The sequence below is a fragment of the Mixophyes fleayi genome, chromosome 1 (genome assembly GCF_038048845.1).
Source record: "Mixophyes fleayi isolate aMixFle1 chromosome 1, aMixFle1.hap1, whole genome shotgun sequence".
Lineage (NCBI taxonomy): Eukaryota > Metazoa > Chordata > Amphibia > Anura > Limnodynastidae > Mixophyes > Mixophyes fleayi.
Window position 1 is genome coordinate 165,130,902 of NC_134402.1, and position 12,031 is coordinate 165,142,932.

Below are 12,031 nucleotides of genomic sequence, written 5' to 3' on the forward strand. Positions count from 1 at the left end.
TTGAGATATTATTTCCCTTTCTGCCTGTCAAGGTTTGGCCAGTTCATCTCGTCCACACTACCTACATTTGCGGTGTGTGAGAAGTTTGTCATTATGGAAGTAAATAATGAAGAGAAGGTAGAACAAGGTAACTGTTTTATTTTTTATTTTCATTTTTACATTGGTGTTTTATTTTGGGAAAAAAATAATCCAAGACAACTTTCAGTTGCCACTACTACACTATCCTAAGCCAGTGTTATTGCTGATGATCAGCCTGGTACTTGTGGTTCTATAACTAAATGGGACAATAAAACATCTGGGGGAGTATAAAATACTATTTCCAAGCACCAAAAGAAACAATATACAATCCTTATTGTTCCCTTTATTACCTGCAGCCGTCTAAACAGGGCAGATGCTAACCCTGTGCAAGATAAAATAGTATAGAAAACACTGCACTGGTAGAAATAGCCTTTTCTAATAGAGGTTAAGTGAGCACCATAAAATAAACAAACACATTAATGCAAACAATACTTCTCTTCTAAAAAGAGACAATGAGACTAGAGTCATAGCTGAGCTATACTCTATTTTAATACTTCTAGTATGACCATTCATAAAAATATGAAATATATTTTATCTGTATGTTTGTACTATAAGTATTAAAATAGAGGATTTTCAGATATTAATTTAGTCTCATTATTCCTTTTTAGAGAAGTATTGTTTGCATTATAGTGTTTACTTTACACTGCTCCATTAATATCTGGGGAAGGTTCTTTTTTTATATCACTGCTTGTCCGCAGTTATGGGGGTTTCTCGCTTGTGCTCCAATTTTTTTCTATGATGCACCTCGCCCATATGGAATAAAATGCGGTTTTATTTATTTATAATTCGGTACAATATCTTTTTCATTCGTGTGTCCCTCTCCCATAAGGAGCTGAAGATGACTTTGGAGGACTTGTTTCTGCTAATCTTATTCTCCTAAGAAACAGACTGTTGGATATGTTACTTAAACTGCTGTATACTACAAAGGAAAAGACTACGGTAAATCTACAGTAAGTATTATGGGATGCACGATAGGCAATACATTGACCAGCCAATACAAGCTTCATATGTTCTTGTGGATTTGGCTTCTGACAAAAAAAGCAAAATAGTTGTATTAGAATATGTTAATTAAAATCACTTACCCCCAGTGAATTTTCATTATAATTAACCCTAATCATTCTGTGATCTGATATGACAAATGATGATTCTTTCCATAAGCATTTATATTCGTGTAGTACACACGCAAAATAGAGAAGCTACTAATTTAGACCTGCATCCCCACCAAAACCTGCTTCCTTTATCTGCTTCATAATTAATGATAGATAGAGAAATAGATATGGAGGTATTTTATTAAAGTGGAAAGATGCAAGCTCTGTTTATGATGAGTGTGTGTGGTAACCTTGATAAGAGTTGCTAATGCTTGTATCTCTTCTCTTGTCAAGAGCCTGTGAAGAACTAGTAAAGACTCTTGGATTTGATTGGGTCATCATGTTCATGGAAGAACATCTACACTCCACAACAGTCACTGCAGCCATGAGGATTCTGGTGGTACTATTGAGCAACCAGTCTATCCTCATTAAGTTCAAAGAAGGAGTGAGTGGAGGAGGCTGGCTGGACCAAACGGACTCCGTCTTGACCAATAAGATTGGCACTGTGCTAGGTAAATCTCTTGCAAATATTAATTCTAGGCAGTGATGGAGACAAACTTGTGTCCTCCTTCTCTTTATATGTTCTCATATGTTTGATATAAAATAGACGTTCTGTGCCATATTTTTTTCCTAGTCTACATAGATGTGAAAACCCGTTAAAGGAAATTAATTTATTAGAGTATTGTAAAGTGTAACTTGTTTGTTGAACAGATGCTGGATGCCATCAACATTATATATTTTGGAGGCAGACAGGCATTACTAGCAGAGTGACAGATTTAAAAGGGGGACGTGGTGGTTGTGATCTGTCAACAACTATAACTTGCTAACCCAGTCCTTGGCACCCAATTAGATTTTTGCTTTTTGTTTGTCATTCTTGGAATCATTGATTTGGGCAGTTTACTATATGTTCGTTCATGTCTCCCAGATATTCTATAAAATTCATACCTGCCAAACTTCCCAATTGAAAAATGAGTCCAAACCCCAATCTGCTTTTTGGGCATAGTCAAGGCTTGACCAAGCGTCTTTAGTGTGTGCAAAATCAGGGCTGTTGTTGTTTAGTGCTTCAGAAATTGGTTACTTGTGCAAAGCCGTGGTTCACATTAGTAATCAAATGTCTCATCTGTTATTAATTAGTATTTTTGAAAAACTTGTTGAAGCAAAATTATTTTATAAGAGACACTTTAACAAAGTTTGTTTTGACGTAATCTGGCTTGGTCATTTAAAACTAAAATGATTTCTCTTGCAGGCTTCAACGTGGGAAGGAGTGCCGGAGGCAGGTCCACTCTCAGGGAGATTAACCGCGATGCATGTCATTTTCCCGGCTTTCCGGTTCTTCAGTCCCTTCTCCCCAAGCACACTAATGTACCTGCACTTTATTTTCTGCTCATGGCACTTTTCCTGCAGCAACCGGTCACTGAACTGCCTGAGAACTTGCAGGTCAGTGCACCTGTCATCAGCAACCGAAGTAACCGGGGTTGCCAGGTAGGAATTAGCCAGTAAGGCATGTACGTGTTTGTCTTAAGAGTAGAAGTGTGTACCTGAATAGTGTTTTGCAGGCTTTCACAGCTCTATAAAGTAAATGGCTTACATGAGCGATACTCTAGTAAATCGGCATCCTGCTTAGGTTGATAATCTTCCTGTAGCAGACTGCATAACAAATTGTATGCTTCTTAGATGACCTCATGCCTGTTCCTATTCAAAGAATTTGTTATACTATTGCCCATTGTTTCATAAAATAAGTAGGTTTTAATTTCCCTTATATTCAATTATATTTGTCAAAGTGAATAAGTTATATTTGCTACGGCTATATGTAGTGGGAAATTTCAGAATGCATTCATTTTAATTCCCCCATTTTTTTATGCTCCCAATCACATGACTTCTTGTATAAATTATAAAAGAGAAAAGTTTTATTTCAAGATATACATGTCTAAAGACCTCTTTTTATGTAGAAGAGATCATTCAACCAATTACTCTTGTCAATAGATCAAGTTACTATCCTGTTAAACCCTCATAAGGTATATGTGCCCACCACAATGATTCTAAGTAAAACACTTTACCAACACATTTGTTTATGTCAAATTTCGATATTATGAAAAAATGCAAATATTATTTGCTCAGGTAAATAGCCTTTTATAATATCTATGCATTAAGTACAACATGGCCGTTTTTCGTTTGTAACAACTTTATTATACAAGTGCACATAGTGCAAGTTGACCTATGCTTATTGCTATAGTTATAGATTGCATATTGTTTATTGTAATTGCAAAAATACAGTTTTCCTGCTATCTCTGGTTTGGTAGGATTTAGTCTGATACCTTTTCCCCCCAGCTGAATGTGGTACTTTTTCGTACAATAAATGCAAGCTGTTGAGAAGCAAGGCACAAAAACAGACTCTGCCTCTGGTGCCAGATGGCTTATGGTTAAAAGAAATTGCTTGCTGGAGGGTTCAGATTCTAGGCCCTTGACACTGTTGCAGGTGCCACAAATGTAAGACAATGTGTTTCTTCCTTAGTTTGATTTGGACTCCATCTGGACTTTTATCTTTGGAGTTCCTGCATCCAGTGGAAATGTGTTCTCCTCCATCCACAATGTGTGCACAGAAGCTGCCTTACTGCTGCTGGGCATGCTCAGGACAATGCTTAATTCAGTAAGTGGCATGTAATGTCAAAATATCAACATATGTAAGTATACAATGCAAAACACTGTATTGTAAAGTGGGCCATAGTGTGTATTTTTCCCATCAATCAGAAGAAATAATTTTTTATTATTTATTACTGTATACATACAAATTATTATTCCATCCATCCTAACAGGCTTTTGTTACAGAATCCTTTTAATTTGAAGGGTATGCAAGAACCTCTGATTGTTCCGTTACAGTCCTATATCATTACAATAATTGCTATTTTTTTTCTTTGGTATGCGTACCATCTGCATATTATAGATACAGCAAACACTATCATCATTAAGTGCTGACAAAGTTTTAATAGTGTGTTTTTAAAGCTATTTTGACAAATCAAAATGGTTGTTTTTTTTATCACCATTTGATAAATCAAACCTGACAAGTATTGCTATTTTTGACAATATTAGGGAAAAGGAATTTGGCAACAAATTTCCAGTGGGAAATCTTATCCAAAATAGCTTCTGTTCCAACATAATAAACACCAGTGTCCAGCCTAAGCCTCTTTATGAACAGTTGGTATATCTGCGAAAGAGCCAATGAACATATAATTATTAATGCAAAAGTGGAAGCTTCTCAGACATAAAATGGAAACATATAAACTGTGAGGTTAGAATGTACGTCTGTGTTTGTGGCCTGTGTTTTAGGTCCTGGTTGTGTGTGTTAAAAACCTGACACACAATAACCCTTTGCCACTGAAGAACCTTCAGTCAGAATCTATGTAAAGTACAGTTTAAGCTCAGGTGCAAATAATAGGGTATTGCCTTGAATCTTCTCTACATACTGTAATCCCTGCATTAGGGTATTGCTACTTTGTGCTGCCTCTCTGCTTATAGTGCTTTATATTCACCTCTAGATAACCAGTGAGCTCATATCATAAAGCAGTATTAGCAGAGACCCAGCACACCGTAGCATTATCCTAATGTACTTAATCCCCGCAAAGCATAAGAACTGGAAGATCTGTCAGTCTATAAGGCACAGCCAAGACTAATTCTGCTTGGTTGTTAAAGAAGCCGTTTCTCAATGCCTTCCAGCAATCATTCTGTCCTCCAGGACGCAGTGTTAATAACCAGGAAATGTTGCCAGAGGCAGAATACATTGAGCAGTGAATCATGATCTCTTTCACATGTTAACTGTTTCTGATGTAGGCTATTTATGTTATTTACAATGTTCACTATATCATGGTATACATAGCAATAATTAGGTTAGAACAAAATACACATTTCTTTAACTGACTGTTTATTAAAGGAAATATATGGTGAAAGCCAAATTATCCCCAGATCCTATTAATGTTTGGCACAACCTAACATATATTATATATCCATGTTAAATAATGTGTTTACTTGCTGTGTTATTAAGCTGAATAATATACATGCAATAAATGGGATGTATATACTTCTGTAAATATGCCGCTCCATCTCTGCAACAGGTTAGTATGTTAGGAGGGAGGAGCTTTTCTAACACCGCTGGGACAGAGTGCGGATTGGAGGATCCGCAGGGGGGCAGGGCCAGTCGTGTCAGAGCTGCTGATGTGATTGCTTTTTCAGATTTTTGACCCATATTTCCCATCACAACACTGTCCTAAGATATAGCAGGGATTACAGCTTTTTGTACTGGAGCGGGGAGGTAATAATTTGCTTTTCAACAAAGCTCAAGTGAAATGTCAGTCAGGTTAACACTATCAATAATTTTTTTGTTTACGTTTTTTAGCTGAACAATTAAATTTCAGAGTTTAATGATTAGTTTAAGGATCAAATGGCAAAATGAAATGCTAATAGTGCACAATATTTCTGTTTTTAGTAAAAATATATCATAAATGTATGTCCAGGTTAATTGCATTACCTATTACGGTTTTTTGTAATTGTCTAACACAGGTCATATTCCTAGTGTTCATGAAATTGACAAAATGGATAAGGTTTCTACTGTTCATCAAATTCTGACTAAAATAAGTACATGCTTTACAGAAAACACTGACCTCGAAGCATTCTTTGCTGCAAACTTACATCTCCGTGCTCCCCACTTTAAAAGGCATAATGGCAGCTCCCAGTCCATAAATACTAAGATTGTAAAATGGATATAGGGCATTGTATATGACCTATTTCTCACTTTATAACTGCAATTAGAGGTATTTTATGATATTTTCAGGAAACATCATTTTGTTTTACAATATTTGGATGTATCTGATTGCTAATATTTTCTTAATCCCGATTTCTTCTCTTTGGACACAGCCCTGGCAGTCTGAGGAAGAGGGCTCCTGGCTCCGGGAATATCCAGTTACATTGATGCAGTTCTTCCGTTATCTGTACCACAATGTCCCGGATCTCACCCCAATGTGGATCAGCCCTGAGTTTCTGTGTGCCCTGGCAGCCTCCGTGTTCCCCTTTAACATTCGACCATACTCTGAAATGGTAACAAGCCATTCTTCTACATTTATTTCCATTTCTGTCACACTAGCTATGTGTATGGTCACTCATAGGCAGGATTGATAAGCCTGGCTGATTATATTCATGGCAGTATGCATGCAAGGTGAGACGTCCTAGACATTAGATCTGTGTTTGATAAGGATATGAAGAGTCCAGAACACACATCTAACTAATGGAGTTCACTGCAGACTCAGAAATAATACTTAGGTCATTTTAAGTCCCTACAACTTTTCTCACAATGATCACTATGTTACAGTGTACTTCCTAATACTGAAATGCCAAAAAATTGGGACAAAGAGGATCTTGGTGCGGCTTTAATGGCTAGTAAGAGCCTGATGTGAGAGTGCTGCTTAATAGGGTGGTGCTATATAAATAAACAATAATAAATAAATTAAATATTGCACACCTGGTCATTGACCTGACTGGAGGTGTAAAAATACAGTAAATGTTATTAAGTTGGTGTCTGTATGATAACTGATGTTAGTGCACTGTATTTGTTTGTTATTAAATAGTGCAAAGTTGGTGAAAATGGGAAAGAACCTTAATATTTTTGGAATTAATATCACACACTTACACCTGCACACAGATTCCCACAGACTGACATGAACTAAGATTTATTCTTATTATTTGTATTATCCTTTATTTATATAGTGCCAGTATACTCTGCAGTACTTTTCCACTGGCCTAGGTACAGTATTTTTTAGGCGAGAACAAACTGTGGGTAACCTTGAATATAAAGTACAAATACTTAGTATTCAAATAAATAGACACATGATTTATGTAGCTAGTCACTAGTTATAATTGGTTAAAAATTATACATGTGAAGACAGTAATATAAATTATATTGAACTATTGAGCAATATTGAAAAATGGGGACAAAATCAAATGGAATAGAGTTAAAATCTGGGACTTTAGGGATACTTGGCAATATGCAGGAAAGCAAGTGTAGCCATCTTGCACTAGCTGCCTGTTGTCCGTCTTACACAGTTGTGTCTTTATTTGACAGAGCTGTCACTTTATTGGTGTCAGACCCTGGTTTTGTGTGGAATTTGTTTGTTCGAGCACGTCTTACATTTTTTAAGAGATAAAGCACAAAATATAGTCCTAGTTTAATCCAGGGTTGACTGGATTCAGCCAAGCAAATAGTATTGGCAACTAAGAGATAGTAAACAGCTATTGTGACATGGGGAAATATCAGATGTTTATTGTTCAGGTGTTTATTATTCTTGAAACAGCTCAATGATTGGAGTTTGAGTCATTTTTCAGTTTCACCAAACTCTCTTTTTCTAACACTCATTCTTAGCTATCTCTTGTTATGGTATTATTTGTCCTATCTAAGACCTAATATACAACTAACCTTGATTGCAACAAAAATGGTCTGATATTTGACTGGCACTTGATGTTGCCTTAAAATGGATATATGAGTATTTTGGAGTATTGCACAGAGTGAATTCAAAGTCAGTAACTGAGAACCATATTACGCGATTTCCACAGCTGAAAATCTATGATTTACTGTGTGATCAGCTGTTTTTCTGTCTGCAGTAGTGTTTCATGTGTAAATGTGCTGTGTTGGTTTTCATTTAAACGTGCATTATATATTAGAAGCGCTATTTTTAATTGTTTTTAGTTAAAGCTAAAATGGCTAATTTTTTAGATTATTTTTTTTTAAGCAGCGATGTTCACTTCATTGTGTCATTTTCACACAATCTACTTTTCATATAAGGTTATAAATTTGTAGTTGATAGAATAGGAGTAAATATTATGTTGACAGTTTTCCCAAGGGCTAATTAATGCACAAGAAAGTAATTAGCTGACTAGGAATCGGATGACCTTGATGCATATGCATCTCTAAAGGCTTGTAAACAACCCGTGTGTAAAATGGAACCTAAGAGAATTCTTGCTCATAGAATTGCAAATGTCACATCATGCAGATGTTTCCTTTTCATAAAGAGAACTTGAGTCAACTGTCTGGCATTAATCTTGTCCCACCACAAACAGAAACATAGAATTTTATTACAGATGAAAGCTTAGCTGACCAATCCATCCTGTCATTATAAATTCATCCTTAAAACTGATGTTCATTTATCCTACCACATTTACGGAAAACGTGTTGCGTATACACGGTGAAAGATAGGCCCCCTATGCTCAGTCTTTCAATTCACTAAGAACTTGTGAACTTGTGAAGTCACTGTGACATTACTGATGCGTCAGTGATGTCTGTAGTTCTTAGGAATATTGGTTCAGGCACAAAATGGCTGACTCCACGCTATGTAGGCAACGGTACAATGAAAGTGTTTATATAGATTAGAATTGTTTGTAGACGTTGCTCGTGCTGTGTTCCAAAGGCAACAGGCGTCTATGGCTAAATAATTCTGGAAAACATCAGGATAATTAATCCCAGTGCCTGCATGTTGCTGCTTTTTTACATGAGCAACAGAATACACCTTTACTGGAAAGACAAACCTGCACAATTTCCCAATGCTTTGCTCAGGCTCACGATTTACACTGCAACGTGTTTTAAGATGGGTTTGCTTTGTAGCCTTTCATTGGAACCTGGATTAAGCCACTTGCGCAGAGAGCCCTAAGTATTGCTGTACTGTGTTAGAAAAGAAAATGTTGAATGGTATTGCATCTGAGATCACCGCCTGGCTACTGCTGGTTAATTTTGTGTTTTGTAATCATGAAAAGGTCAGACTTCACTGGTACAAGTGTAGTGTTGTACTTCTCTGATTTGTTGTTGTCTTTTGTAACTCATTACCTGATACTATCTCTGTGCTTAAGGGTATTCTTATCGTTAACATCCACCTTTGCCTTTTATACATGTGAGAGAATTTCCCTGAGCTTTGCAGCCATATATGGTTCCCTAATAAAACCGTATCACTGGACATTTATAATAGGAAGTCAACAAGTGAGTTATGTTGCTCTGTACTGATGGCAATGCTTTGTTGATGAATTGTGGGAGCAATTGGTAGCAGACACCAATTGTGTCGACATAACCTTTTACAGAGTATATAAAGCAATCTTTGTATTATAAATATGCATGAATAAATGGCACATGTGCGTGTGTGACAGATGGAGTTGAATAGGCCTCCTAGGATTGTAAGCCGTTTGCACATGATCTGGAGCAGGCCTTCTGCTCATTGTGTCAATGAGCTGTGTTATTTTGTTCATCTGCCTAATGCTAGCTAGGTATCATGTGCCAGGTGGGGGCATATTGCTGGTGACTGCTACAGTGTACTAAACTAACTTTGTGACCCTGATATGTCACCAACATACTTTTACGTCCTGCTCTGATTTTTTGTGTTTTTGTTTTGTTTATTAGACCAATAGAAAATAGAGAGCATTTCTGATCTTGAACTGGGACAATCTTGTGACTAGGATATTGCCATCATTCCTATATTTGTTAGTTGCACAAGGCGCACAGACGTGCTCCTTGAGCAAATATTACATCCTGCTTACCGTCTCCTGCCCTCTTCCCTCGTGTTCTAATTACCTATAACTTTTGTTCACAAGCTACACTGCACCTCCTCCTTTTGCTCTCTGCCCATTGACTCCCCTCCTCCATTGACTTTGCACCACTTTTCAGTGGCTCTAAACCTGTTAGTTGCGCCCACACTAATGGGCACAGGTTTCAGCCTACGCTGAATATACCCTTTGCACCTCAGTAGCTGTGTTAAGAGTTGTGGTGTTATTTGTTTATTGCATTGTACTGTTATACCATGTACTGTCGTGTTGTTTTTCCCTTTGTACGACGCTGCAGACATCATGTTGTGCCCTATAAATAATTTAATAATAGGGTGATATCTAAAAATGTCATTATTTTTTACCAGAGAGACATTGTGCTGCTTTGACAGAAGGTAATTAGTGAATCATTTTATGCAGCACCGTAGTGACTTGGTTACACAATTTTGCAGGTCACAGACCTTGATGATGAAGTAGGATCACCTGCTGAAGAATTTAAAGCCTTTGCGTCAGACTCTGGTATGAACAGAAGCCAATCTGAGTACTGCAATGTGGGCTCCAAGACGTACCTAACCAGCCATCCTGCCAAGAAGTTTGTGTTTGATTTCATGCGTGTTCTTGTGATTGAAAATCTCTGTCTGACTCCCGCCAGCAAGCAAACCCCTCTGATAGACCTTCTCTTAGAGGTACGCAATTCTCCTGTGGTTGTCTGTGGGGTAATGGAGAAATATGTGGCTCGTTCTTTGCTCAGTGTGAGATTTCATTGTTCAGGGCTGGTGTCTAGTTGGCAACAGGAACATTCCAGTCTCATAGATCTATTTATACATAAAATGGGAAGGCAGAAAGCAGTATATTTGCTATATAAATCAAGTAAAACACTTTCCAAGATAGACTAATGGATTGTTCATTATCTGTGCTATAAATGGGCTTAGCCTTTCACTGCCTTTTCCGCATGTGAATAGTGCTCAGTCAAACAATGGAGGATACATCATAATATGGCTGAACTTTATCAGCTTTATATTGAACCTGTCATTAATGATATGCAATTTTTTACTTCCAATTAAATAGCACAGATGCACGGCTCAGAGGTATTAGATTAAGGAATACATATATCAACTAATTCTTACCATTCTCCGCCATGCAATGCTTTTGTGTTTACATTATGCTAGGTCATTAATAATTAATAAGCCTCATTTCCAGCCCACATACTTTTTTTTATGTCTTTTTCTCCTGTGTTATATCTCTTTGCATTAGGAACAGATATGAAAAGCATATGTAAGTGCATGATGTGTACATAGTCTATGGTCAGATTTGAAAACCACTTGCTGTGTCCCAAATGGTTAAAGCTCATGTTCAAATGCATGTATGGATGACACTGGGCAACCATAGTTTTTAGTATTACTTTATATTATCTATATAATTTTTGCGTTAAAATGTGTGCCAAATGTATAATATACAACAATGGCCTTAGTGGATGTTGGGTGTCTTGCAGTCTTCTCCCGAAAGATCCACAAGAGCTCAGCAGAAGGAATTCCAGACCTATATATTGGACAGTGTGATGGACCATCTACTGGCTGCTGATGTTTTGCTAGGTACTTCACATATTGAGACCACAATTTCATGTATCCTTACTTTTTCGACTTCTGTTTGCTTAAGGGCTGATTTTGAAGAACATCTTTTTGCAACCTAGATAATAGTGTAACTTTTAAATAATGGCGTTTTCCATTGTGGATAACCACACCTTTTATATCCTGCCACACCCATGCCCCTATAGATCTCTATTGAAGAGGGCAAGATGGACTGTAATACCCCAGTGAGAGCTTTAGTATCGCTGCTGCGAAAATGAGACGGTCACAAACACAAGTGGCCATCTGCTTTGCACCTGGGATCAGGGTGGGGATCCCTTATTTGCGAGGGTGGTAGTTCAGCTATATTAAGGTATAGCTGTCTAAAATCAAGCAATCCAAGCAGGGCCGGATTAAGGGAATTGAGGCCCATGGGATTAGGGGGCCTGCATCCCCCCGTGATGCCGCCCGACGACCCCCCCCCCCAGCTCTTCCCTCCTTCTCCTGTCACAGTAGTCCTCCCCCGGCACACTGTCAGCTCCTTACTAAGGAGATCTCGTGAGAGTGAGACTCATGGTCTCACTCTCACGAGATCTTCTCAGTAAGGAGATTACTGAGTGCCGGGGAAGGACTACAGTGGCAGGCTCAGCAGTATTGATCGGGCTGGGGGTGCCCCCGCACCGATCAATAATGCTGCTGAGCACTTTTAAGGGCCCCCTGGATGCCCAATGCCCCTGT

At 37.8% G+C, this 12,031-nt stretch overlaps 1 protein-coding gene across 3 annotated transcripts in view; it reads left to right on the forward strand.

The window, feature by feature from the left end:
• Positions 1-12,031, forward strand: part of WDFY3 (WD repeat and FYVE domain containing 3) — a 209,299-nt gene that overhangs the window by 140,466 nt on the left and 56,802 nt on the right. For all 3 annotated transcript variants that reach the window (XM_075203228.1, XM_075203237.1, XM_075203247.1), the window contains 8 exons: positions 33-127; positions 908-1,028; positions 1,461-1,678; positions 2,413-2,648; positions 3,679-3,813; positions 6,072-6,251; positions 10,181-10,414; positions 11,221-11,320. In XM_075203228.1, coding sequence (XP_075059329.1) covers positions 33-127; positions 908-1,028; positions 1,461-1,678; positions 2,413-2,648; positions 3,679-3,813; positions 6,072-6,251; positions 10,181-10,414; positions 11,221-11,320 — 1,319 coding nt within the window. The remainder of the gene's footprint in view (positions 1-32; positions 128-907; positions 1,029-1,460; positions 1,679-2,412; positions 2,649-3,678; positions 3,814-6,071; positions 6,252-10,180; positions 10,415-11,220; positions 11,321-12,031) is intronic.